This window comes from Mytilus edulis, chromosome 7, assembly GCF_963676685.1.
Source record: "Mytilus edulis chromosome 7, xbMytEdul2.2, whole genome shotgun sequence".
NCBI classification, from domain to species: domain Eukaryota; kingdom Metazoa; phylum Mollusca; class Bivalvia; order Mytilida; family Mytilidae; genus Mytilus; species Mytilus edulis.
Window position 1 is genome coordinate 79,497,732 of NC_092350.1, and position 22,759 is coordinate 79,520,490.

The 22,759-nt window shown below is 31.7% G+C and overlaps 1 protein-coding gene across 7 annotated transcripts in view; it reads left to right on the forward strand.

Annotated features, from left to right (window-relative positions):
- The window catches only part of LOC139482342 (lipoxygenase homology domain-containing protein 1-like), a 75,310-nt gene that overhangs the window by 37,315 nt on the left and 15,236 nt on the right, over positions 1-22,759 (forward strand). For 2 of the 7 annotated variants that reach the window (XM_071266190.1, XM_071266187.1), the window contains 20 exons: positions 1,504-1,697; positions 2,117-2,309; positions 3,364-3,378; positions 4,983-5,143; positions 5,446-5,532; positions 6,226-6,577; positions 6,899-7,053; positions 7,578-7,711; positions 9,077-9,225; positions 9,625-9,729; positions 12,278-12,386; positions 12,826-13,013; positions 13,487-13,662; positions 14,076-14,192; positions 16,516-16,551; positions 19,305-19,467; positions 20,303-20,457; positions 21,470-21,682; positions 22,105-22,267; positions 22,602-22,634. In XM_071266190.1, coding sequence (XP_071122291.1) covers positions 1,504-1,697; positions 2,117-2,309; positions 3,364-3,378; positions 4,983-5,143; positions 5,446-5,532; positions 6,226-6,577; positions 6,899-7,053; positions 7,578-7,711; positions 9,077-9,225; positions 9,625-9,729; positions 12,278-12,386; positions 12,826-13,013; positions 13,487-13,662; positions 14,076-14,192; positions 16,516-16,551; positions 19,305-19,467; positions 20,303-20,457; positions 21,470-21,682; positions 22,105-22,267; positions 22,602-22,634 — 2,898 coding nt within the window. The remainder of the gene's footprint in view (positions 1-1,503; positions 1,698-2,116; positions 2,310-3,363; positions 3,379-4,982; positions 5,144-5,445; positions 5,533-6,225; positions 6,578-6,898; positions 7,054-7,577; positions 7,712-9,076; positions 9,226-9,624; positions 9,730-12,277; positions 12,387-12,825; positions 13,014-13,486; positions 13,663-14,075; positions 14,193-16,515; positions 16,552-19,304; positions 19,468-20,302; positions 20,458-21,469; positions 21,683-22,104; positions 22,268-22,601; positions 22,635-22,759) is intronic. The other 5 variants (XM_071266192.1, XM_071266188.1, XM_071266189.1 and 2 more) reach the window with 4 other exon arrangements.

Sequence of the window (22,759 nt, forward strand, 5' to 3'; positions counted from 1 at the left end):
AAATCAACAAACATACGCATTTTTTATTTATTAATTTACAGCAAGCTCTTAGAAATAAATTTATCCATGCCTTTCGTTTTTTTGTAAAAAAAAACCCAGCAAACATCCTCTGTCCAAATACCCACGAAAGAGTCATTAAACAACTCTGTTCTACATTGTAATTATATTTGCATCTTGCATATTAAGGACCAACCCTATTATTTCAACACTGTTTGAGTTTTCATTTTATTCTGTACTTGTTTATCGTACTCGTGTTGCATACCAATGGATTTGCTTCATTTTATTCGGACAACAAAACATAGCTTAGAAAGCAAAATATATTTCATCACGGTAGGTAGTCCAACTGAAGAGAGCATTTCCTCACATTTCTGCTGTTTACTATAAAATAGGTTTCTAAAGCGGCAATTACATGTAGAACAGTGGTGGCCAATCAGAGATATATACTTGAATACGATTTTGAAAAAGCGGCACCAGCATATGGAGTAAATGTGTCTGAATATTGATACGTTACTCTAGAGCTAGCTCAAAGTACATGTACGCTGATTTTGTTGAACGAGGAATATGCTTTCTCAAAAGTTGCTAAGACAGGGCTATGAATCATCAAATGAAGGTCATCACTCAATTGTATGGTTGCCATCATGAGCTGATTGGCCATTATGACAAAAGTGTGTCAGAAATCATATCTCAGTGATATTCCTCCTCAGTCATAACAACCTTCCATCATTACCGAACTGAACAAACAAATAACATGACTGGTGCCGTATACAGTACAGGAAATGCTTACCTTTCCGGAGCCTGGTTTTTAGTGGAGTTTGTGTTGTTTCCTACTTATTATTTGTGACTGTTGGTGCAAATGTCTTTTGGTTTTATGAGTCTTTGGTTACTCCTTGGTTTTGATAGTTATTGTCTTATACACAATACATAATGGATGTATTTACATGATATAAGCTTATTATTACACTTGCATATATGATCAAATAACACGTGACAAGAAGGTTTCATATGAAATAAAATTAAAAAAATTAAATCCTCCCTCCCGCCCCATTTTTTTCAAAAATTTTGATGAAAATCTACTAATTAATTTTAGTTGGCCTTATGAAACTTTGCTTAAAATGATTAACAAAAAAACAACAAAAGTGCATACAACAGTAATCTTAAAAAATATTCTTCATTAAAATTACAACTGATTGATATTCTATTTCCTATTTAAACATGATATTCCTAAGTTACGGCTGTTGCATAAAAAAATACATGGGACCCAGGGAAAACAGTTCCAAATTTCAACTATTGGTGGAGGTCATCTATGTTTTTGCATAGTGGAAATGTAATTGAAATTCTAATTTTTCTCTGGAGGTGGTAACCCCATTTTTAAATTGCTTTACCTGTACGTTTTAATGGAACAATCCTTATTTAAACAAATCCTATTTTATATTAGTTTAAAATAATTTTCAAAAATTTGGTTTATGCAGTGTACATTAAATGTTAATATATGTTTGTTTACAGCAACGACCTACAATGTGTATGTAAAGACAGGAGATGAGAGTGGAGCAGGAACTGATGCTAATGTCCATATCAAAATATTTGGGTCTAAAAACGACACGGGAGAGCTTAAACTACGCACAACTGAAAATACCAGTAATAAGTTTGAGAGGGGAAGAACTGACCACTTTAAATTAGAGGCCTCAGATATTGGCAAGGTACGATATTAAATCAATTAAAGGAGATGTGGGTAATGTGTCAATCAAACAGCAACCCAACAACTAGAAATAGACACAAGTTAGTTGCTCATCCTAGTGAGGCTTATAAAAGGGAATATGTTGAATGTTGAACACTTGTTTACATGCAATTTCAATTTTTGTCTGTAAATACACACAGAATTTTGAAATCAGTAAAATTTAATATCGAATATAATATTGTAGATTAATTATTATTGTATGGAATGAACACGAGCCATGTTCAACAAATTATAGATTTTCTTTAAGCTTTATTGCAGACTTTGGCAAAACCATGTATTCAAATATCCATGAAAATAGATTTTTTTTTCTCACACCACAAAAATTGATAAATACTTAAATAAATGAAACGACAGTTACCTCAGTAATCAATCCTTTTTTAGATTAAGAAAATCCGGATTGGACATGATGATTCTAAACCTTTTGCAAGCTGGTTACTGGATGAGGTACGAATAGATATCCCATCCAGAGGTGAACAGTATGTGTTCGCTTGTCATAGGTGGCTTGGAAAAGACAGTGAAGATAACTTGTCAGAAATAGAGATTGAACCATCATTCAAAGAGGATAGAGAAAAACGTAGGTTTTAACTAGACTGTTTTTAGTTAAATTTGTGTGACTGTGATGAGGGTTTTACACAATATTATTTCTAATCCACAAACTGATTGATGTGTTTTTTGAAGATATAGTTATCCACATTTTGAACTTCACAACTGGCTTCTGTATATTTTCCTTCTTTTGACCTGTTCATACCTTAACTGTTATATGCCTCTTTCAAATGCCAATTTCCTGAGAAAATTTTCAGCTTTACATCTTTTTTTTTTGTTTTAGAAATTCTGTTAAAATCAATTTGGAAGATATCATATTCTGTGCTGTTTCATGGTAAATGAAAAAAAGAAATAATTTTAACTTAACTTTACAAGTATGTAAAAAAGAAATAAGTGCATGAATAAATGTCACAAAAAAATAGTTCAATTTACTGAATGCTTGCCCATCTATTTGACACAGAATGTTTAAAAATCACTAGTAGCTTTCACAATGACTAGGCACTAAATAGCTTTTAGACAACCATGTGACACAATTTTGTTGAACGACTGGTTGCTTGCACTGTTTCTCATTTAAAATGCCTAAGTCAAATATTAGGTTTGAATAAAACCTAGTTGGTGTACTTTACATTGGTTTGCTCATTGTTGAAGGTGGTACAGTAACCTATGGAGAGTTGTCTCATTGGCAATCATACCACTTCTTCTGATTTTTATATTGATGAAAATTGATATATTATTAGTATTTAACTCACAAATTAAAAAAATTGTATTGTATTTAATAATAGGAGGAGGGGGAAATGGTAAGACACTAATTTGTGTTATGTTCTGTATGTGTTAATAACGCAGAATTTACACACACACAAAAAAAAGTAACTTTAAGTTTACTCTTCTATTAATTTGCAAGTGACATCCGAAATTTCTAAAAATTGTCATACTCATATGCTAAAGAATGAAAAAATGTAAGGACTGACTGGATTGTTGACAAGTAGTGAAGGACCATTCATAATATTATGTTGCATTTTCTAAAGTTGATATATTGTTAGTAGTACACTAACAATTGTAAAATATTGTATTGTATTTGATAATAGGAGCAGGCAGAATTGGTGAGATACTAATTTGTGTTCTGTGCTGTATTTGTTAATAGTTCAGATTTTTTTAATTGTTTTTTTATTTTGTAGAAAAGTTAAATGCTACTTTTGATTTATACTTTTAAATTTCAGTAATGTCTTGACATTTTATAGCTTATAAACAGTTTACTGTTAAATAATTTGAATGTTTAATCTAGTTAATCAAGACAAGTCTATTGTTGAAATCTTCCTGAAATAAAATTCTCAATATTTCTTAAAGTTACATTTTGTCTAGAGCAGCTTTTACAAAATTATTATTACAAATTTGGAAATTCATGATAAGATTCTTAAAAATTTATAAGTTCAGTTTTTGTGTTTAATTGTCAGTGCTGTTGATTAATCCCTTTATATGTGCTTAACCTTGTGTTTGTAACTTCCTATTGTAAGGGAGTTACCTCCCTTTATGTTTTGTTTACTATATAATTTCACAAGAAAAAAACATAAAGTCAGATTGATAATAGTGTGGTATTATTTGAGCACACTTTGTCGTGATGTTTTTATGTTCGCGATAATAAATAATTATGTTATTAAACTTGCAACATTTAATAAGCTGTCATTTAGATAATGATGAAGAGCAGAATAAGAAAAGGGGAAAAGATAGAATTATGGTTACAGAATTTGAAGTTTTGAAAAACAAGAACTTTTTGCTTTTTTATAAAAAATCATATGACTAAAATTGTTGTCAAAATATACTGGATTAAGATAAATTTTTGAAGTTTTGGTACTGAATTAAAAATAAAAGATTGCTTGCATTGTCTCAACTTTGTTTACTGTTATAATGTGCCTTTGCAATTATTCAAGGATTTATTTCAAGATGGCAGAAATCATGATTTTTCCAAAACAATAACTTTTGGTCTTTGACTTCTCATGTTTTCTGATATGATGCTCATATGAATTTTGTAATATCCACATGTCAATATTGGGCTTTGATTGTGTGTTAGAACCTTGTATGTGTAAGGTGTGTCCAACTCTGATCCTAATCAACTAGGATTACCTGTTTTCCATCAGAAGGTTGGTCGTTCTCTCTGGACACTCAGGCTTCTTCCATCAATAAAGGCTGCTACAACATAGCCTTGGTCGTTCTCTCTGGACACTCAGGCTTCTTCCATCAATAAAGAACTTTGATCCTAATCTACTAGGATAACCTGTTTTCCCACAGAAGGTTGGTCGTTCTCTCTTGACACTCAGGCTTCTTCCATCAATAAAGAACAGGCTGCCACAACATAGTCTAGATATGTGCAAATGAGCTATAATGTATTAATGAAAAGTTTGATTTTCTTCAATGACAGGTGAACTTGTTCTCGTCCTGAATATGCATGAAATATTTGCCACTGGACGTTAAGCAACCAACAATCAATCAATCTTCAATGACAGAGCATCAATCATAAAAACATTTCAGCAAGGTTTCCCACTGATTAAACTTTAACCAAATATTATAATTCCAATACATGATGCATTATATAAAATATCATATGTCAAAATTTTTGTATTTACAAATTTGGTTACATATCTGGATATCTTTTTTTAATAAATATATGGTTTTGAAATACTGTTTTATACCATTATATTAATATTTGCAGGAATACCATACGAGGTTACAATCTGGACAACAGACAAACTTGGTGCAGGAACTGATGCTAATGTTTTCCTTCAACTGTATGGTGTGGATGGAAAGACAGAAAAAACACAACTACGCAACAAGAGTGATAACTTTGAAAAGGGACAGAAAGATATATTCAAGGTTTTTTTTACTGACATAATTACATATATCAATGGACTTCTGAGTAAAGGACAAATGTCAAAATTAATCAAGTGTAAAATGTAGGTCACAGTGACTTTACTATTACAAATTGTAAGGACTAGGTGTGAAAAATCTGTCAAGGGACATCTTTAAGTTTCATTTGTAATTTTATCTACATATGAACAAAGAGTATATTTGTGATTAAATATCCAGTATTATAGGAACTCTCAATATCTCTGGTTAATATTCGTGTATTCATGTATCCCTATATTTGAAATGCAGTATATGTTATTTTTTTACAGATTGAAGCATTAGATGTTGGTCAGATATCAAAGATCAGAATTGGACATGATGCCAAGAAATTCGCATCTGGTTGGCATTTAAATAAGGTGAGGTTCATTATATCGGGCAAGAATTGTAGACTTTATTTAAATATTGTTATATTTGTTCTGGATAGACCTTAATTAGTTTTTGAGAGTAAAAAATACTGTTCTCAAAAGTCAATCAATAACTAGTCAATACATATGATCCTGTTGTCTTAAAATCTGCAATGTTCTGTTCAAAAGTTTAGACAGTCTTAAAGTCTTCTTTTCTTGAAATGATCTCCGGACCTGAAAAATGACTTTTCTCCTTATGAAATCTAGGTTAAGCCAAACATCTTTTATTGGTAAATAATAATGGAAATTAGACAATTCACCCCACTTTCAAAGGTCTTTTCAAAACAATTTGAATATTCTAGTGTCAACTATTATCATTTGTAAATCTGTACAACTAGTGAATATAACCTAACACATATGTTCACATGCATTATACAAAAGGTCAAATTTAAGCAGTTGGAACTGAGGTATGGAAATGCCCCCAAAAAAATTGAAAGAAATTAAGTTAAATATTTTGAAAAGAAAAAAAATCAAATTTAATTAAAAAAAAATTGCATTTCTGTAAATAAAGCAGACAATTATTGTAATATCCTGATACAAGATATATCAGGTTTTAAAATCCCAAAGCTGGTTCTTATTTTTGATAAACAGAGATTCCTGAAGCTTGCCATACCAAATTTTATTTTCTTCTTTATTTCATGTCAGGTGCTTATTAGGAGAAGACCAAGAGCTGGAACAAAGAAAAGACGAAAAAAGAAAGGTCCAACGGAACAGGAAAGACGGAAAGAAATTCTAGCTGAAGTTCATGATGATTCAGATTCAGATTCAAGCTCATCTAGCACTCCACGAAGACGCAGAAGCACATCAAGAAAAAGTAGAAAACCCAGCTTGAAAAAGATTGAAGAAGAGGATGTTGTTGATGTTTATGACGGAGAAGAAACAGAAGATTATTGGTTCTTTGTTGACCGCTGGTTTGATTCATCTGAAGATGACAAAGCTATTGAGAGAGAATTGTTACCAACTGATGAGCAGGGAAAAGCACTTCATGGTTTAGAGGGTATGTTCTGCTTAAATAAATGCTAAAGAATTTAAAATCACTTTCATTTCTGTTACAACACTTTTGTAGCTGATATTCCTATTTTTTTGGCAAAATGAATTCAGTGAAATCAGCATCATGACTACCTACAATTATTAGTATACCTGTATATGAAAATTCTGCTGGCCTTTTTCGTTTATTACTTGATCATGATCCTCCTGATTTATCTGCAATGAGACAACTGAGTCAGTCGAAAAAATGAAAAAAAAATGCATAGAAATTATACATAGGTTAGAAACTAATGTTACATTGTAAATTATTAATCATTAATATCTATTACAGAGGTAGAGTACACAGTTAAAGTTTACACTGGTAAAACAAGTGGAGCAGGAACTGATGCTAATGTCTTTATCAACTTGTACGGTGAAAAACATGATTCTGGTGAACGACCTCTCAAAGATTCCGCTGACAACATGAACAAGTTTGAAACAGGAAAAGTAAGTCTGTGTTTATCTACTGTATTTCTTTCTTTTATTCCTCAAATAATTTAATTTTGGATGTAACGCGTCATCTGATTAGCTGACGTTATTTTGTTATGAGCCCATAGACATAATTTAGTCATGTGACTGTGACGTCATCAACGTTTTTTCATGGTTTTCTACGTTTTAAAATGGAATTTAGAATTAAATTATAAGAAATGACTGTAATATTTTTTCTGTCTATTCGAAATAACATAAAAAAATGTGGTGCACACTGCTAAATAACCCGCTACACGCGTTATTCAGTGTGCACCACATTTTTTATGTTATTTCTTCATAGACAGAAAAAATATTACAGTCATTCCTTAAATAAAGCCTAAATAATTCATTATTCAAATTCTTTTTAAAAGGAATTATTATTAATAGTAGTTTGAAAAATCAGATATTTTCACAATTTCAGTGCATAAAATTCAGAAAGAAGGTTTTCTGTTCCCATATTTTTTATTAATTTTACTGTAACATATGTTTTGTTTCATTTACAGCTTGATACCTTTAATCTAAAGGCCATTGACTTAGGAAAACTTGTCAAACTAAAAGTTCGCCATGACAACAAAGGTATAGGAGCAGCCTGGTACCTAGATAAGATTGAAGTTGTGGATAACAGGAGGAAGAAAACGTAAATACTTTTGCATTAATCAAAATTCAAAAAAATGATACTGTTTACTTAAAATGGGATTTCATAAACAGAGAACACGGAAGAGGTATTCATTTTTGCAATTTCAGGAATTGATGCATACAAATTATTCTATCAAAATTTAAATGCACTTTTATTTTGACAAAATTATGCGATGTAGTTATTTAGATAGATAGATTTCCATTAAAAAAGTCTACCACATTTATCTAGTTTGACACCAGCACTATAATTAAAACCTATGGTAACATGGCATTGCCCATATGATGATATTGTCATGCAGTCTAAGATGTATTGACACCATGATATTGTCATGCAGTCTAAGATGTATTGACACCATGATATTGTCATGCAGTCTAAGATGTATTGACACCATGATATTGTCATGCAGTCTAAGATGTATTGACACCATGATATTGTCATGCAGTCTAAGATGTATTGACACCATGATATTGTCATGCAGTCTAAGATGTATTGACACCATGATATTGTCATGCAGTCTAAGATGTATTGACACCATGATATTGTCATGCAGTCTAAGATGTATTGACACCATGATATTGTCATGCAGTCTAAGATGTATTGACACCATGATATTGTCATGCAGTCTAAGATGTATTGACACCATGATATTGTCATGCAGTCTAAGATGTATTGACACCATGATATTGTCATGCAGTCTAAGATGTATTGACACCATGATATTGTCATGCAGTCTAAGATGTATTGACACCATGATATTGTCATGCAGTCTAAGATGTATTGACACCATGATATTGTCATGCAGTCTAAGATGTATTGACACCATGATATTGTCATGCAGTCTAAGATGTATTGACACCATGATATTGTCATGCAGTCTAAGATGTATTGACACCATGATATTGTCATGCAGTCTAAGACAATAACAATCAAAACCAAGGAGTAAACAAAGACTCACAATACCAAAGGACATTTACATGTTTAAATAATAAATAAGAAACAACACGAACTCCACTAAAAACTGGGAGTGAAATCAGGTGCTCTAAGTCTAAGTTATATTGACCCCATGATATTTTCATGTGACTTCTGTGTGTAAAATGAAAACAGATGCAATGAAACTGAATGTTATATCAATCCAAGAGTCAGTAAACAAAAAAACAATGCTTGTTAACCAAAATAGACATTCAGAAGTAAAGATATGGTGTGCAAAAAAAATAATTTAGAAAAAGCATTTTTAACTACAATATTGTTATAACAGACAAAAACACAGCTCCATGAGAACATTACAAGATAAAACTATCAATGGACACCTCACAATTAACACTAATCTTATATGATTGTTATTTATATTTTCTCACCTATTTATAGGTATTACTTCCTGTGCCAGAAGTGGTTGGCTGTAGGTAAAGATGATGGTCAGATTTCAAGGGAGTTAATTCCTGTTGACAAATCTGTCCTGGAGAAATCAGTAGGAAAGAAAGATGGGGCTAGACAAGATGTAGCATTAGAAATTAAAGGTAAAGATTGGCAGAATTTGAAAATTCCTTTAGTTTACCTAGTTCTTTGACTTTTCAAGTAAAACCTGAAAAAGTATCATTTATCTTTGATAGAATATTCAACCTAATCACAAATTATCAGATTGAGATGTTAAGGTCAGTTTGCTTAGTGGGGTTCTTTTTCCAAAGCATCATCTAGAAATTTTAACGAATTATAGCTTCCCATTTCCCATTTTTCGCTTGGTATTTCTATTTAAAGGGTTTGAAGAAGTTATGGAGAACACTTATTATCAATAGATTTTATAATTATTAGCTGTATCAGCACAATTCTGCAACATTTGATGATGATATTAAATAATTAGTAATCTGTTAAAATGGAAAAAAAAATGTTACTGTAAATAGTTCATTTATTTATTTCAGCTGCCATGACAACGTACTACACCAAGGTAGTGACAGGAACCGTATCCGGTGCTGGTACCGATGCTAATGTTTACATGGTACTGTATGGAGATCAGGATCATACAGGTATTGTGTTTTATTTAAGAATTGAATGCTTCTTTTTGTAACTTTATTGGGGTGTAAAAGCGTTGACTGAAGTACATTTTGTATGAAGCGCGGAAGCACTTCATTTTAAAAATGTATGCACGGTCAACGCTTTTACTACCCTATGAAGTTACAAAAAGAAGTATTGAATACTTATAATTACATTTTTAGCTCACCTGGCCCGAAGGGCCAAGTGAGCTTTTCTCATCACTTGGCGTCCGGCGTCCGGCGTCCGGCGTCCGGCGTCCGGCGTCCGGCGTCCGTCGTCCGGCGTCCGTCGTCCGGCGTCCGTCGTCGTCGTCGTCCGTCGTCATTAACTTTTACAAAAATCTTCTCCTCTGAAACTACTGGGCCAAATTAAACCAAACTTGGCCACATTCATCATTGGGGTATCTAGTTTAAAAAATGTGTGGCGTGACCCGGCCAACCAACCAAGATGGCCGCCATGGCTAAAAATAGAACATAGGGGTAAAATGCAGTTTTTGGCTTATAACTCAAAAACCAAAGCATTTAGAGCAAATCTGACAGGGGTAAAATTGTTTATTAGGTCAAGATCTATCTGCCCTGCAATTTTCAGATGAATCGGACAACCCGTTGTTGGGTTGCTGCCCCTAAATTGGTAATTTTAAGGAAATTTTGCTGTTTTTGGTTATTATTTTGAATATTATTATAGATAGAGATAAACTGTAAACAGCAATAATGTTCAGCAAAGTAAGATTTACAAATAAGTCAACATGACCGAAATGGTCAGTTGACCCCTTTAGGAGTTATTGCCCTTTATAGTCAATTTTTAACCATTTTTGTAAATCTTAGTAATCTAAAAATCTTCTCCTCTGAAACTACTGGGCCAAATTAAACCAAACTTGGCCACAATCACAATTGGGGTATCTAGTTTAAAAAATGTGTGGCGTGACCCGACCAACCAACCAAGATGGCCGCCACAGCTAAAAATAGAACATAGGGGTAAAATTCAGTTTTTGGCTTATAACTCAAAAACCAATGCATTTAGAGCAATTCTGACATAAGTAGAATTGATTATCAGGTCAAGATCTATCTGCCCTGAAATTTACAGATGAATCGGACAACCTGTTGTTGGGTTGCTGCCCCTGAATTGGTAATTTTAAGGAAATTTTGCTGTTTTTGGTTATTATCTTGAATATTATTATAGATAGAGATAAACTGTAAACAGCAATAATGTTCAGCAAAGTAAGATTTACAAATAAGTGAACATGACTGAAATGGTCAGTTGACCCGGCCCCTTTAGGAGTTATTGCCCTTTATAGTCAATTTTTAACCATTTTTCGTAAATCTTAGTAATCTATTACAAAAATCTTCTCCTCTGAAACCACTGGGCCAAATTAAACCAAACTTGGCCACAATCATCATTGGTGATTCAATTTTAAAAAATGTGTGGCGTGACCTGGCCAACCAACCAAGATGGCCACCACAGATAAAACTTTTTAGAACATAGGGGCAAAATTCAGTTTTTGGCTTATAACTCAAAAACCAAAGCATTTAGAGCAAATCTGAAGTAAAATTGATTATCAGGTCAAGATCTATCTGCCCTGAAATTTTCAGATGAATCGGACAACCTGTTGTTGGGTTGCTGCCCCTGAATTGGTAATTTTAAGAAAATTTTGTTGTTTTGGTTATCTTGAATATTATTATAGATAGAAATAAATTGAAAACAGCAATAATGTTCAGCAAAGTAAGATTTACAAATAAGTCAACATGACTGAAATGGTCAGTTGACCCCTGTAGGAGTTATTGCCCTTTATAGTCAATTTTGAACCATTTTTCGTAAATCTTAGTTATCTTTTACAAAAATCTTCTCCTCTGAAACTACTGGGCCAAGTTCATTATAGATAGAGATAATTGTAAGCAGCAAGAATGTTCAGTAAAGTAAGATTTACAAACACATCACCATCACCAAAACACAATTTTGTCATGAATCCATCTGCGTCCTTTGTTTAATATTCACATAGACCAAGGTGAGCGACACAGGCTCTTTAGAGCCTCTAGTTTTTTAGCTAGGATCATGAAAACACGATGTTTATCAAGTTTTTATTTAATTCACCTGTGCACTTCATTGTGGGACCTTGTGTCATCATGAATGATAAATTTAATTGTGTCATGCAATTGCTTAAGGAATAACGCAAGATGTGCTGTTAACCAATCAGAATAACGTATCATAATGAAACATACATCTAATGTAATTATTATCAAGATCAAGATCATTCTTATTTTTCAAAGCAATTAATAAAACAGGATGAAAATATGTAAATATTCTGGAAACCATATGGTGAAAGTCAAATGTCTACCATGTATTTCAAGGGGATAATAAGGAAACTGAAGATGGCCAGCAATGGAAATGTCCTTAAAAATTTGTTTAATTACTACAATAATATGATTTTATCAGTTTTCCCGTATTTTGAAATTTTTAATGTGGTATTATTTTGGTATTTTTTCTGTGCAATAATTTTTAAGATATACCTTTTTATATGAGAATACAATTTTTATATATTTACAGATAAAATGTTTTTGAAGTCATCCATGACGTATAAAAATAAGTTTGAATCCGGTCACACTGATGAGTTTATCCTGGAGGCTGTCAACATTGGTAAACTACTGAAGATCAAGTTAGTATACTTAAACATTATGATGATATTACATTTATAAAAGAAGGTCATGTGAAATGATTGACAATGAGACAACTATCCATTTAATTATAAGAGTGGATATAAGCAACTGTTGGCAACTGAATGGCCTTGGACAATGAGAAAACTTCTAGTCCTCTATAAAAGGCCTAGACATGAATATGTGAAACAATTCAAACAAAAAAAAACATTTAAATAAAAAAAATTATAATGATGATACATGCAGTAGGTACAAATGGTCTAAACAGATAAAAATTAGTACAATTAGTTAACAAAGATTTCAGTTGTAAAGTAGGTAATACTGAGATGAATTCATTAATAGTAATTCAATAAATATAGAGGAATTGACTAATTTAGTTGTAACATAAATATTCCTGTGTAAACATACTGCAAATCCTATTTTTGATTATTTCCATTTCAGAATAGGCCATGACAACTCAGGTTTACTTGGTGCTGCCTGGTTCCTAGATAAAGTTATCATAGATGCCCCATCTCTGGGCTGTAGCTGGACTTTCCCTTGTAACAAATGGCTGGCAGACAATAAGGACGATTGTCAGTTAGAAAGGGAACTGTGGCCACAGGAATTGGAAACTGTCGAATATAATCCTTGTAAGTTAGAATTTTCCCACAGGAACCTATTTGTTGATGTCAAGTATATATTGAAAGATAACTTTACCCAGAAAAAGGGGTTTTATAATCCAAGTCCCAGAACTTTACCAAACAGGAGCTAAACAAAATTAGAAATGATTTTTTTTGCAATCAAAGATCAACAGACAAATTTCTACAATAACATAAAAAAAATGCTGTATACAAATTTAGTATCAGAATCTGAATGGCATATCTAATTAATGTAGATCAATTCTGTCTCAGTTTTACCATAGTTATTATGTTGTGAACCAAAATTTACCATTCATTCAACACGGAAATGTAATCTTTGAGCAGGGGATGATGTCGCATGAACTCTTTGTTATTAAAATTTTGAATGACTGTTTCTATTAGTTTAAACATATTTTATTGTTCAAAAATGACAAATTGAATAGACACAAGTTTTTCAACTTAGTAATGTCTTTGTCTTGTTTCAGGTGTTCCATATGAGATCAAAACGTATACAGCAGATGAACGAGGAGCAGGTACCTCAGCCAATGTTTATATATGTCTGTACGGAAAGGAGGTCATCACAGAGGAGAAACCATTGTGTTCTAAACGAGATAGAGATGGCAAATTCAAGAGAGGCAAAATGGATCTCTTCACAGTGGAGGTAAGTGTGATAAAAGAGATGATAGAAAATTGATATGGAGAGATAGATTTTAACCTTTTTATTGTCACAACTAGACGGAATTCAAATCTTCAGTTGCTTGTGATGATTGCATACAAGTTACAAAATTGCTATATTTTTACTTTGGAGTTCATTGACTCAAACATTTTGCTTTATTTTTATAAATGCAGAAAATAATTTGACAAATTGAGCATTCCAATAATTTAATAAATTGATGTTTCCAATAATCTGATAAGTTAAGCATTTCAATAATTTGAACATGCTTGTTATTTTTTCTAAAGGAATCTCCTTTTAATATGTGTAATATTCATTACTTTGTGAACTTATAATAGTTATTGCAACTGTGAAAGCTTCCAAACTCTTAGTTAACTGATTGATAATGTTTTGTTTGATAGATGGAGGATGTTGGAGATTCTATAGAGAAGTTACGTATTTGGCATGACAATGAAGGGATGACTGCAGGCTGGAAATTAGACAAAATAGAAGTCAGAAAACTCCATGATTCTAATAAGGTAATTAATACTAGTTAGGATGCTTAATGATATTTGTAGAATGTAGGACAGAAAGTCACAGGACAAAAAGTCACAGACAAAAAGTCACGGACAAAAAGTCACAGGACAAAAAGTCACAATTCATTTTTTTCTGATTATTTTCTTTGAATAAAAAATGCTTATTTTTACAAAAACATTTTTGTATTTTTCTTGAAGTATTGTATATTAACCAACTTTGTGAGCAAAATTTATCAAAAAAATATAAAGATGATAAAATAATTGTTAAGAAAACTAAATGTCGAAGTAAATTGGCACTTAAATGGCTTCATGGTGCCAAATATGACCTTTGCATGATTAAAATTGAATAAATCTTTTTTTTTTCAAGTAAAATGATAAATTTCATTGACTTTAATATGGAATTATGTATTAAAAAGTAAGTAATTCAAGATATTTCTCTTATATATTCAAACAATTGTCAAAAAATTATTTGTGACGTTTTGTCCTGTGACTTTTTGTCCTATCAAATTTGTGACTTTATGTCCTGTGACTTTTTGTCCTGTGACTTTCTGTCCGTTTACCTATTTGTATTGCCTTATTTAATCTTATAACTGCTCCTGCTGCATTAAGAGCTCTGTCCCCAATATTTAGGTTAAAGATGAAGAGATTTCTGAAAAGTATTTTTGATTGAAAGAGAAAGTTCAGAAAATTATCAATTTTAGTAGTTTTATAGAAAGTAAGCTTTCTATCAGTTCAGATGAAATAACCATTAATTTTTCAGTGCTTGTTTTCAATTTTATCAGAATTTGATTTGACCTTACTGCTTTTAAACTAACCTCAAACTAAATAGCAATTTATCCTGTGTCAGTGTTACAGTGCTAAATAAATTATATGACAAAAACAAAGATTGAACATCTCCACAACCTACAGGAAGCCAAATAATCTCCTTTATTGTAACGCTTGACTAAAAAAAAATCAATGCTAATCCCTATTTATGCATAAAACCCAATAGAAAACCGAATTACAATTACAATGTAGTAAATTATCCTCCTGCTTTATTTTAGAAACAAAAGGTAAGAAAACTAGTACAAACAAAAGACAAATAAATATCTTTAGATACAACTCACATTAACAAACTTATTTTCTTTAGAATTAAGACTACTTCTATAGTGAAACATGATACTAATGCACTATTACACATACTTGTCATTACGAGGACTGTCATATGATCATGAAATCATACACTACTGTTTCTAACATTTCCTACTATTATCCACTATTACACATACTTGTCATTACGAGGACTGTCATATGACCATGAAATAATACACTTCTGTTTCTAACATTTCCTAGTTCTTGCCATCATGCAATCGTCATATTTTTAATGTTTCTTTAAAGACACACGTGTTCTGTTAATACTATGTCTCAGACTAATATGATTCAGCGATTTGTTCTTGTCATTCAATCTTCTCAATATCTTATGTCTTCTAAAGGGATCAGCACATCAGGTTTGTATAGTGTTGTAACCATAGTAATATTAGTTGTCATAGTAACAGAAAGGCTGATTCAGAATCCATTTAATTTTATTTGAAGAATGTGTTTCTCATCAGGGTTTTATCATATAAATGTTTTGAGTAATATATTGATGGCTTTTATCTTAAAAGGTAATTGCTTGATTCCAAACCTTAATATTCTGTCAAACTACATGTACTTGGTTTTTTGATGACACAATTTTACATCATTAGTGCATATGTTTGGTGTAAAATCTGTCACAGTTAGCCAAGCTAAAGGGATGAACTTCATTATTAGAATAGTTTCTGTTTCTCTTCTAAGATTAATGGAAAATATGAAATTAACATAAGTACAGTTGAATGATAAGCGAATCCAGAAATTTTCATAAGTGGGGGTCCCCCGGCTGCCTTAGAGGGACTTGCTTCAGTCATGTTTCTGTCAATCCCTAAAAGATCAACTAAATAATGTCCTAAGGAAGGGTGACACAGACAACCTGCTCCCCTAAATCCTCATCTGTACAGAGATGTTATTACAATTTCAAGATATCAAAACAACTTTTTTAGTTTAAATTACAGGGATCGAGTTTTTCCATAAAACTCAGAAAAAATATAAGAAAAATTGCTGACAAATAAGATGAACCAATTCTTAAAATAGGGTTTCTGAATAAGCCTTTTTTCTTTATTTTTGATTACAACTAATAACAATTATTATTAATTCCCATATTTATATCTTTATATTGAATGTTGTATTACATGTATCTTTATTTAAAAACAGATTATATATGTTACATTCATTTTAAACAGTTGAGTTTAAATGCTTATATTTTAATCTTCAGTTAGATGCAAAGTTCCAGAGGAAACCCAGTGTGGATGTAGGTTTCTGTTTTTGTAGTTGCTAGCTAAATTTGAATTACCTTTAACTGTTGTGGTTGCTAGCTAAATTTGAATGACCTTCAACTGTTGTGGTTGCTAGCTAAATTTGAATGACCTTCAACTGTTGTGGTTGCTTGCTAAATATGAATGACCTTTAACTGTTGTGGTTGCTACCTGAATTTGAATGACCATTAAATTTTGTGGTTGCTTGCTAAATTTAAATGACCTTCAACTCTTGTGGTTGCTTGGTAAATTTGAATGACCTTTAACTGTTGTGTTTGCTAGCTAAAACTGAATGCTCATTTGTCATTCAGCTACCTGAGTTGTTATATATTTGCTCGCTATGTGAATGCAGTTATTTTGTGTTACTGTTTGTTGTTTGTTATGTTTTGTTCAAAATGTTTGCAATATTTTAGTACTCCTGTATGCACCATCAGTGTTCTCCCCAGGCCGTTTTAGCGTCGCGGTACCGCGACGCTATATTTTTTCACCGTGATGCTATAATAATTCCCGCGACGCTATAATTATTTTGAAGATGCTATTTTACTTGTCCTCAATTTTGAACTTTCATCTATTATCGATTATGATCATAAAAATTATATCACCTTTAATTGTAATCCCTTTAAGTCGGACACTAAAGGCAATTAAGAGATTAAATGCTAGGTGTTAATTGCCCTCAGGTAGATAACTTTTGGATGCGAATATCCCAAGCTGACACTTGTGACATGACTAATACTACGTGTCTGCAATCACCAATATCGACATGGAAAAATGCAATCACAAAACAATTCGAAATCTACGTTTTGTATTACGAAATTTCAAAGATTGAAACGATTTTTATTTTTTTTAAAAAGGTCGTTTATTTGTGCAACTCTCCAAAAATTACTTTCTTTCTCTTCCGGTAATACGAGAGCGAGAATTTTGGTTTAGAGCTAAAATAAGTTTAATACTTCTTTAAAAAGTTATCATAATTGGCTTCAGTTTATGTTTAATCCATTTAATGCATTAAAAGCGTCTTATTCATTCACAATCTCTTGTCAAACAATGTTTATTCTCGGACTCATTTTCGTAAATTTTACTACGGCCGCCATTGCACATTTTTGTGTAAACTACGGATCGGAACCGAACCAGATATGACAAAAATCCGCATTTTCACGATAATGACAACAGATGGACAGTAGACAGAAAAATTAAACCAAGAGAGAAAACTACGCATTACCAGACTATTTGTTAGATAACTTTGTTAAAAATACATATGATTTTGATGTAAAGATAAGAAACAACTGGGACTAATTCATTGAGTGGCATGAAACAATGAATTTCATAAACATGATAAAAAAAAGTTTTTACATTTATTTTTTTTTGCTTCTTTTGCTACTTTATCTTTACTTGATATTATATAAAAAGTAGTTAATTTTGTGTACTAGATAATTTAGTTTTGTATGTATACAGGTTGCACTATAATGAACCATTCATTCATTTGACTTATTGTTGGGTAACTGAAACCACATATTTATTTTTATTTGGCACAAGAGGAAAAAAATAATTCTGTAACTATAAATGAATAAAGAAGACATAAACTGAAACAACTGTTTTTGTGGTTATAGTTTAATTGTATTCTCAGTTATGAATTGAACAATATAAACTAAAACGTATAAAGGAAATAGAGCATCAACGCGACGCGACAAACGACATTAAAAAAATACAGTTAATAATTTTTTTTACGCAAAATGTGATGCTATCCAAAATTTCTGGGGAGAACACTGACCATATTTTAAAGGTTTTGGGTTATCTTGAGGCTAGAAGTTTTAAAGCCAAGAGACACAACCATTTATTTTCATAATTTCTAAAATTTAGAAATTTAAAACCCATTTTTCTACATAAGAATAAAATCTTTGTATATAATACTGAGAAAAAAAAGTAAATGTCAAACGACATCCCACAAAAATAACCCTCCAAGTCTCTTAAATGTTGCTTTGTTGTCAGTGTGATGCTGATTTTGTGTATTCAGTGTCCTATACCCTTAACCTTTCCCCAGTAATATGACTGTGAATTCATTTACTCTCGTAGATAATTGTTTTATTAGATTAAATTCAAATGATTTCACAGTTTTCATCTTGACTTTTTTTCTTCAATTTTCTGAAAAAAAAATTAATATGAAAATAAGTGTAAATTTAAAGTTAGATACATTTAGAAAGAATTGTAGGCATTGTTGCATTACCTTTGTCTTCTGTAGAAGATGCGTTTTGTGTTCTGTCCATTTTTAAATTTGTGATTTTGAAAAAAATTTACAACAAGTGTTTAGCTGTTAACTTTGAAAAATCAATATGTTGTGTACATTTTATCATTTTGAATTTTAACAAGGTGAACCAACAGTGGTTATTGTGTGATTGGGTTATAGTGGGTGGATACAGAAAGGTATTCACAGTTGTCTTTCACTATAGATAAGTCAAATAAAACAATAAAGACAACAACAATTTATCATTTTGTACGAATTATCGTTTGTACAAAAAAGATGTACAAATAATTAAAATATGAAAGTCAAAAGTTGCAATTCTGGATGCCATAATTCACTCACCTGTTCAAACAAATTATAAAGAATTATTTTTGTATTTTGTAAATAGGGTGTACTGTATGGTCATAAAATAACAATTTTATACAGTGTTTATCAATTCTTTTTATCACCAATATTCATATTATAAAAGATAACATGTGTTTTGAAATACAATTTAAAATAATACTTTGATTGAAGGGGTCTGACACCTATGTCTTCCAATGTGGTCGATGGTTAGCTAGAGACGAAGATGACTACAGTACCTCAAGGGAGTTGATTCCTGATCAGAAATTACAAGAGGTTATGACATCATCAGGACAGTCAAAGGTCAAAGAGGTCAAACTCAGGGATAAACTCAAAAGTAAGTCAGATACTTTTTGTCTTTGTAAATATTTTTTCTGAAACTTTTAACCTTTGAAGATGTCAACCTGCTAAGAGAAATGTTTGGAGGGGTAGTTTTAATTTGCATATTGTCTGGTATAAATTAAGGTTAAATTCTGAGTTTTATAATCAAAAGAGATTAGGATGGATGTCAGATGCAACTATTTAAATCACATAATGTTTATCAAATATTTTTCCAAGTGGTCTCTGGTTTTTGCAATGAACATTTGTAAAGTCAATATATATAAAAAAGAAGATGTGGTATGATTGCCAATGAGACAACTATCCACAAAAGACCAAAATGACACAGACATTAACAACTATAGGTAACTGTACGGCCTTCAACAATGAGCAAAGCCCATACCGCATAGTCAGTATGTATAGATATACAATGGTAAGACCAGATAAAGGTCAAATGGTTTCCCTTAGCATTAAAACATATTGAAAATCATGTTATATAATCATACATAGCTTTATCTTTAGTGAATATAAAGTTTATTTGTCATTTCATATTGCTTTAGGATTTACTAGGATAAATTTCTTTGAATAATTCATCATTGCACATCTATTTGGGATTCGAGCGTCACTGATGAGTCTTTTGTAGATGAAACGCGCGTCTGGCGTATATTCCAAAATTTACTGGGTATCTGTGATGAGTTTATCTATTGTTTCACAAGTCATTAAAAGTATTAAAACAAAAAACATTTCTACATTTAAAATAAGAAAAAGGCCACCTTTTTGTGTCAACATTACAACAGAAAAAATCTTTTACATAGAAAATTGTTTAAAACCAAATATTGACTATACTTTTACAGAGAAGAATTATGAAGTGAGTGTATTTACTGGTGATGAGAGCAGTGCTGGTACAGATGCAAATGTTTTTCTCAATATTGTCGGTGAAAATGGTGACGCTGGAGAGAGAAAACTTGTCAAGTCTGAGACTCACATGGATAAGTTTGAGAGAAATCATGTAAGATTCTGCAGACATTTATAACTACACCATGTTTAAATATATCATTGAAAACCCATCATCAAACGTCAGATCAACTACCTGGACTTGATAACTTGTGTTTATGCCCCACCTACCATAGTAGAGGGGTATTATATTTTCTTGTCTGTGGATCTGCCCATCATCAAACGTCAGATCAACTACCTGGATTTGATAACTTGTGTTTATGCCCCACCTACCATAGTAGAGGGGTATTATATTTTCTTGTCTGTGGGTCTGTTCTTCAGTTTGTCCATCCATCTGTACGGCTTCAGGTTAAAGTTTTTGGTCACATTATTTTAAGATGAAGTTGAAGTCCAATTAAATTGAAACTTAGTACACATGTTCACTATGATGAGCTCTTTCTAATTTCAATGCCATATTAGAATTTTGACCACAATTTCATGGTCCACTGAACATATAAAATGATAGTGTGGGTGGAGCATCCATGTACTATGGACACATTTTTGTTGGTTCTCATCACTATGATTCTATTTTTGAAACTGCAGGATTGGATACTTTTGTGTGTATACATTGACAAAATGCATATTTATAGTTATTTAAAATATAAAGATGTATCTAGTTTTTTTCATAACTTAATAAAGCTTAAGTTAAGAACTATACAATGTAATTTATAAAATATGTATCAGTCTAGAACTTGGCAACTATTGTTTTTGGTTCCTTTCAATGTAAAATGTTTTTTCTTCTCTAAACTTTAATATATATTATGGAGTAAGCAGAGGAGGATTTAAGGGGGGCTTATAGAACTACATGCTAACATTGCCTTGTAGGGCCCTGCTTTTCCATTATTCTGGATCCACATCTTGTTCATTAGTATAAAGAATTTTCCACATGTAAGTAGGGAAAAGATTTTTGTCTCCAGGATCTTTTCTCTTTTATCAAACATATTATGGGGATCAGAGGTATAGTTTTATAGTTTAGAGCAGAGAATACTATACCAATGTTTTAAACTAGAATTTTCTACTGTTTGTAGTGTGATGTTTTCAAAATTGAAGCTGTTGACCTTGGAAAATTATACAAGGTCAAGGTCCGCCATGACAATTCAAGTTTCTTCAAATCAGCGTGGTACTTAGGCAAGATAGAAATAAAAGATCCCACAGACAATGCGGTATATGTGTTCTACTGTGAAAGATGGCTGGCAAAGAATAAAGATGATGGCAAAATTGAAAGGTCGCTTTATGTCAAGGTGAGTGAAGTTATAAGGTTAAATCTATGAATAGTCTAAGGACACTTTATTTTGGTTTAATAGAGAGAGGATAACTTTAAGTAAGAATAAGAAAGTTGGAAGTAATAAAGGTAGCTAAATTTTGAGTTATGGTAGATCATCAGTTACTTTGTCAGAGTCGTCCATTGGTTTGTTCGTCTGTCTGTCCTGCTTCAGGTTCAAGTTTTTGGTCAAAGTAGTTTTAAATGAATTTGAAGTCCAATCAACTTGAAACTTAGTACACATGCTCCTTATGATATGATATTAATGCCAAATTAGAGCTTTAAACCCGATTTAACGGTCCACTGAACATAGAAATTGATAGTGCGAGTGGGGCATCTGTGTACTATGGACACATTCTTGTTTATAACATAAAAGTATCTTTACTATTTTATTGTACACAGGGTTACACTGGTGAAATGGGGTCCAGCACAGGGTCTATCAACACCATGAAGTATGGTTCCAGTTTGAGTCTGGACTCCATGAAGAGTTCCAAGAGTCCGAGGATGAGTAGAAAACAGATGTCAATGGCCTCCAGTATAGTTGGAATACCTGAGGGAGAACAACGTATGTACCACAGAATTTTTGTGATCCTTGTTATTTTAAATTCTTTTTACAAAGTGTGGACCTTCTTGGCAACCATGCACATAATTTGTTTGTATAATTTCCTGTAGATTGTTATTTTCACACTATCTGATTTTAAAGATTTACAAGTCAAATTTTTATATTTCATCTCTTCACCAATTCATTATGAATTTTATTAAGACATTTCGTTTATGATTCTTTTGTTACACACACTAAATTTCATCTCACAGCTACGTTAAATATTTTGTTAATATTTTTTTGTAAAGATATTGCTTATTCTTACCATTACTTTATTTGATATTAATGCTATATGTAGGAAGTTGGAAAAAAATGTTGAAAGAATGTGGAGGTAATTGTGCACATCAATGCATTATATAACATATATGTTATTGTTGCACAAGAATATCTTGTTTTGAATGTTTAAAATGAAGTTTGGATCTCAATATTTTTTTGGCAATCTTGGTAACCCAAATA